The 6,506-nt window shown below is 52.9% G+C and overlaps 1 protein-coding gene across 1 annotated transcript; it reads right to left on the reverse strand.

The window, feature by feature from the left end:
* Nucleotides 1–3,565: 3,565 nt before the first annotated feature.
* Gpr6 (G protein-coupled receptor 6) lies at nt 3,566–6,032 on the reverse strand. The gene is made up of 2 exons (XM_004660627.3): nt 5,886–6,032; nt 3,566–5,207 (listed from the first exon to the last, which is right to left on the reverse strand). Exon 2 carries the CDS (start codon nt 5,182–5,184, stop codon nt 4,105–4,107), a length of 1,080 nt encoding a protein of 359 aa, XP_004660684.1. The 5' UTR covers nt 5,185–5,207; nt 5,886–6,032; the 3' UTR covers nt 3,566–4,104.
* Nucleotides 6,033–6,506: the final 474 nt, after the last annotated feature.

Here is a 6,506-nt window from a genome sequence, read left to right on the forward strand (position 1 = left end):
TCTCTCCCATTCCTGGTTCTGATATCTGCTTTCTCCTCACATCTCTGTGGTAGCCCAGCTGGTGTAGCTCTGGGAAGAAGTGGGGAGCTTCATTATCCATCATGTAAGCAGCCCCTTTGCTGACCTCTCCTTACTCACCTAGCTTGAGGGCGCCATTGGTTTCTTCTGGAATCTGATCCGTTCCGGACTGTGGTAGTATTTCAATGTGCTAATATTTGTCAAGTGCTTAGGGTGATGGCTGGCTTGTAACAAGCACTCTAGGAGTGTTTGTAAACAAGTACACAAACTGCCAGGGTGAACTTTCCATTTAGGAATCGAGAACTTTTTCAAATTCGATGCCCTTCCTGCATGAGGGTTCCGCTGGGAAATAGAGCCGAAGAGGCAGCAGAATGTGCATGTGTGTGTCAGCAAAGATGATGGGTTCTGCTGACATGCTGCTGAGGAGTGTGAGAGAATCGGGGAGGCACCGATGGGATGCATGTGTGTGCACAGGGAAGCGGCGTGGGGGCTGGCGAGTCCCGATCTGCAGTGAGGACCAGCAGGCTGGGGTCCTAGAGGAGTTGATGCTGTGGGTTTGGTCTCAAGGCCATGCTGTAGAACCAGAAAGAGCTACTGTTGCAGATGAAGGCTGAAGACAGTACGCTGGAGAACTTGCTCGGGGCTGGCTAGTCCTTTGATGTCTTCAGCCTAGGAGGCGATTGCCTGAGGCGTGTCCACATATGGAGGAGGGGCAGTTGCCTTTATTCGAAGTCCACCCACTTAGATGTTGGTCACTCCCATCCCAAATCACCGTCACAGAAACACTCAGAATTTGACCGATTGTCTGGGTATCCCATGGTGCAGTCGGTTGCCACCCACCGCTCCCCCTTCCCTTAGCACTTCTTAGCTCATTAAAGACCTGCTGTTCGCTCCTTTGCTTAATTTAAAATCCTTGAAGTCAGGCTGGAGAGATGGCTCAGCAGTTAAGGCTTGTGCCTGCAAAGCCTAAGAAGCGGAGTTCAGGTCCCCAGTGTCTACATGGGGCTGTATACACAGGGTGACACATGCAACTGGGGTTTGTTTGCAGTGGCTGGGAGCCCTGGAGTGCCCGTTCTCTCTGTCTCCCTCTGCTTGCAAATAAGTAAATAAATAATCCTTAAGTCATTGAAGTCATTAAAAATCCTTGAAGTCGGGCCGGAGAGATGGCTTATCAGCTAAGGCACTTGCCTGCAAAGCCAAAGGTCCCAGGTTCGACTCCCCAGGACCCATGTAAGGCAGATGCACAAGGGGGGTGCGCACCTATCTGGAGTTTGTTTGCAGTGGCTGGAGGCCCTGGCACGCCCATTCTCTTTCTCTCTCTACCTGCCTATTTCTGTATCTCTCTCTCAAATAAATAAATAAAACTAAAATATTTTTTAAAATCCTTGAAGACATTCTGATTGTTTTGTCTTTCATGACCTACATCCTTCTACACTGCAACATGTTTCTAGAACCCAAACACTGGTTACCATCTCCAGCACTTCCCTGTGCTCAGGTCACCGCCATTTTTCGTGAAGATGATTGTTATGGATTTCTATGTCCTACCTCCAGGTCCACCCCCCACGAGACAGTTTTCAGTAGAACAGCCTGAGTGAATCTTTAAAATATGTGAGAGGCTGGGCATGGTGGATATGCCTCGAACCCCAGCACTTGAGAGGCTGAGGTAGGAGGATCGCTGTGAGTTTGAGGCCAGCCTGAGGCAACATAGTGAATTCCAGGTCATCCTGGACTAGAGGGATACCCTACCTCAAAAAAACAGCGTATAGGGCTGGAGAGATGGCTTAGCGGTTAAAGTGCTTGCCTGTGAAGCCTGAGGATCCCGGTTCAAGGCTCGATTCCCCAGGACCCATGTTAGCCAGATGCACAAAGGGGCGCACGTGTCTGGAGTTCGTTTGCAGTGGCTGGAGGCCCTGGCACGCCCATTCTCTCCTTCTCTCTCTGTCTCTCCCTCCTCCTCTTTCTCTCTGTCTGTCACTCATAAATAAATAAATAAATAAATAAATAAATAAATAAATGTAAACAGTATCTATCTAGCTATCTATCTATATGGGAGTACATAGTAAAAACACTCCAAGAGCACTTTTTATAAGCCAGCTATTACCCTAAGAACCTGAGTTCAATCCCCGGCACCCACATAAACAGCTGAGCATGGCTGCCCTTATGTGCAACCCCAGCATTGATCTAGAAACAGGAGGATCACTGAGGCTCCCTGGTCTGCAAATTTAACTAAAAAAATGGAGCTCTCCAGGTTGGGTGAGAGACTCAGCCTCAAGGAACTAAGGTGGAAGAGCAATACAGGAAGATGCCCAATGTCTTCCTTTGACTGCCTCATGCATGGGGTGTTCACATTTTTATAGACACACCATATACTCCACATACTCCAGTCACCCATGTTGATCTTCTTGCTTCTCTTTGGACTTGACAGGCATGTTTTCATCCTGAAGCCTTGGTGCTTCCCTCTACCTGCAAAGCCCTACCTCCACATCCTAATATTTCTCCCCTCTTACTTCACTGGGATCACCTCCTAGAGGTTAGGACACCCCCAAGAAATGGAGCTGTGCTGCTCACTCCCCCTCACTTTTTACTTTCTTCTTGGTATTTATCCTAACATGACATTACATGTTTGTTTATTTCTTAGCCAGCTGCCCCACTAGAATACAATACCATGAACAGAGACTTGTTGCCTGTTTATTTCCATATTGCTAGGCCTGGAAATGTGGCAAGCATACAATAGACAGTCAGTCAATGTGGAATTTATGAACAAACTTGCTTGTGTGTGTCTCCTAAAGCCTAAAAGTAGTGACACTCCTGCTTGTGTGTGTATTGCCACATATGTGCTCAGAGCACGCCCCTCTTGTTTGCTCATATCTCATGGCACACACCCATAGATGAAACAGGAATATTTAGTTCTTGAGACTCTTCATGCCTCTTGGAAGATAAGTGCCTCAGAAAGAAAAGCTGGGGACTGGGAGGATGGCTGAGTGGGTAAAGGTGCTTGCTCGCAGAGCCTAGCAGTCTGGGTTCAAGTCTCCAGCCATCCATGTAAAGCCAGATGGGTATTTGTTTGCAGTGGCAAAGACGCTGGCATGCACACCCACCCACCCACACACATGCACACATTCGCACATAAATTTTGAAAGAAGGAGGGATACTGGACACGCCTCGTTTGCCTCATGAAAGTAAGCCATATATCTTGGGATACTCTCTATGAATATAAATATGCAACATTTAAAATTTTTGCCATAATTGAAAAATTACAATGGAAACCTGTTGTTTTAGGGCTCACAAGCGCACATTGCGACAATTCCAGTGGATTTTTGTACTCTGAAATGTGTCTTCCAAATCCAGTAACCAAGGGATTAGATTAACTTGCACCACTAATGCATAGCACGTAGGCATTCTGAGAATACTGTCACATTACTGCCCTTCCCCAAGTTCTTTGATCTGGGTTTGGTATTTCAGTCAAAGTTTAGGAACAAGACGCAAATGCATATGATTTCTTACATACAATTTTCTCAAATAGCAATTCCTTAGTCACATACCAAAAATTATCTTTTGTAATGTGTTTATTTGTGTACAAAATATGTTGTAATTTATTGATGCATGTTCAGCAAAATATTCTATCACATACAACAAAAATACACACTTTTTACTCCCTTTCTCCTGCCCTTGAAAATGGCAACACTGTTTTGGCATTTCAGCAGCTAAAAATAAAGTGCTATTATTAAGCGGCATTGGAATGTCTTCGCTTGACACATGTGATGTACAATTTGAGTATGCAACCACATCTTTTTGTTAGTTTTTCACAGCACGGGAAGCTCCACATCCTGAAACACCTTCAGAAGATACAAATATTTGTATATATATGTACACCTGTATACACTGTATATGTAAGGTGCCAACAAGCCTCTTTGTCTCTGAGTTTGTTGCACTTTAGGTTTAGTCTCTCTTTCCCCCTCATCCCCTCTAAGTCACTAGTCACACTATTGGGCTCTCAGAGTTCATCTGCAGGCACCAATAAGCTCACCAAAGGCTGGCTTGCTGGGGTGGTGGTGTCGGTGAGGGGACACAGAGGGTGAAAGCCCTTCAGACCTCACTGGGGGACCTGGAGCGGAAGGGCACTTTGGATTGGAAACAGCCACAGAACAGTAGCCACAAGGCGCGCTGGATCTCCTGGTTGCGGAAGGCATAGATGACAGGATTGATCATGGAGTTGTAGGTGGCGGGTAGCAGAGTCGCATAGGTGTAGACAGCCGGGTCCTCATGGCTTCCCACCACGCAGTAGATGGCGAAGGGCAGCCAGCTGGCCCCGAAGGTGCCCAGCACCACCGCCAGGGTCCCCACGCCCTTCCTGGTGGCGGCGAGGTGCGGCGGGGCCAGGCAGTGCTGCTGCAGGGCGATCTGGTGCGCGTGGCGCCAGACCACCTGGCAGATGCGCACGTACAGGTGCAACATGACGCCGAAGACCGCGAAGAAGGCAGCGGCCAGCAGCGCCACGTGGCTGCGGGTCAGCGGCCTCACCACGCTGCAGGCCGAGCGCTCAGCCAGGCAGTTCCAACCGAGCACGGGCAGCAGGCCCAGGCCAAGGGACACGGTCCAGGCGGCGGCCAGCAACAGGTGCACGCCCAGCAGGGTCCTGCGCGAGTAGTAAGTGAGCGCGTTGTAGAGGGACAGGTACCGGTCCACCGTGATGGCCAGCAGGCTGCTGACCGAGGCGGCGAACGAGGCCACCAGGAAGCCCACGGTGAGCAGGTTCACGGTCTCCGAGGGCACCACGTACTGGAACACGAAGTGCAGGATGAGGCCGCAGCCCGCCAGCAGGTCGGCGGTGGCCAAGCTCCCCACGAGCACGAACATGGGCGTGCGCAGCGCGGGAGTGGACGCGATGAGAGCCACCACCAGCGCGTTTTCGCCCGCGATCACCGTCCCCGACACGCACAGCAGCACGTCCCACGGGTTGACCGTCGACTGCACAAGTCCCGACGGCCCTGCGGGCAGCTGCGATGACAGCTCCAGGGACCCGTTGGCTCCGCCGCCGCCGCCCAGCGCGGCCGCCGCAGGAGGTCCCCAGTCGCTTGGGTCCGGGGCCCTGGCCGCCGCCGCCGTCCCCTCGGCTGCCACCGCCACCACCTGGGACTCGTTGAGCGAGGTGGCGCTCGCGTTCATCGCCGCCGGATGTATGCCGGACCCTGCGGCACAGAGGGAGAGCGGGGCGTCAGGTGTGCTGTCCCGGGTACCAGGGAACTTTGGGGGCGCGCAAATGCTCTGCTCCAATTGCCCTACATCCCACCTCGATTCGCGGACCCGGAAGCAGAGCGAGGAAGCAGGGTGTGTAAATGCCCCAATAAATAGACACCTGTTGGGTGAGTGAATGGATGAGATGCACCGTGCACCCTCACGGACTTCGGAGCTCTAGCGCATCGATAAGCACACACAGTCACGCCGTGCACTCCCATGCTGAATCCCGCAAGTGTGTCTGTGCCCGACACACACACACACACACACACACACACACACACACACACACACACCCTGCACCGAGGTACAAACAGCAACCTGGGAAGGTCCTTGTCTGCTTACTGGCGGCGGAAGCGACCAGAGCATTTTCCTGAGCTTGGGCGCGGAGTCGCTGTCCGCGGTGCTGAAAGCAAAGTTTGCACTCTCAGCGTGCCGAAAGCCCTAGAGCCCAAGGGGACCACCCCTCACCCCCTCTCCCGAGCAGCAGGGCTAGGGGAGAACGTGCAAGTGCAAAAGGTGGTGCAGCATCGCCACGTTTCTCTGGCTCCCGGAAAAATGCTCTCTCTGGCTGGCTGTTGCCCCTTCGCCCTCCCACATGCTCAAAGCTACCCCTGGGCATTCTTGCTCACCTGGGGAGTCAGGGCTTCTTCGGGGAGTCTCTGGTCATGCGATCCGTGGCAGGGCGCAGGGATGCATGCGCTCCCAGGGAAGGACCGAGCAGCTGCCTGCGGGAGGCGGCCAGGCCAGCCAGGAGGCAAGCGCGGGACGCCTGTCCCTGTGCCGCGCCGCAGAGAGTGGCAGACAGTGGCAGCAAAGGTGGCTGCGAGCTACGCGCGCCCGCGGGCGATTGACAGGCGGGGCGCGGTGACGTCAGGCTCGGGCTCCGGGTGCGAGCGAGTTACTCCTCTCACCCTCCCAGCCTGTCACTCTCAGCGTCCCTCACCGCCACCCCCACGCTCACAGAGGCATCTCAGGGGGCTCGAGTCGAGAGGAGAGCCAGAATGGCCACCTCCAGTCCAGAAACCTCCAGGAATGGGACCTGGGAGAGGGGGATGGGTGAGGAGAGGAGAGGGAGGCCAGGTGGAGAGGGTGAGATTGGAGAGGAAGGGGGAAGGATCACAGCCGCACAGCACAGGGCAGAATCAGAGATCACTAAGGGGGCAGGTGGTATTGGGACAGGGGCTTCTGACTGGAGAGGTAAACCAAACAGCAGCTTAGGGGACAAGAATGCCTGGGGGAAAGAAATTCTC

This window comes from Jaculus jaculus, chromosome 7 (assembly GCF_020740685.1).
Source record: "Jaculus jaculus isolate mJacJac1 chromosome 7, mJacJac1.mat.Y.cur, whole genome shotgun sequence".
NCBI classification, from domain to species: domain Eukaryota; kingdom Metazoa; phylum Chordata; class Mammalia; order Rodentia; family Dipodidae; genus Jaculus; species Jaculus jaculus.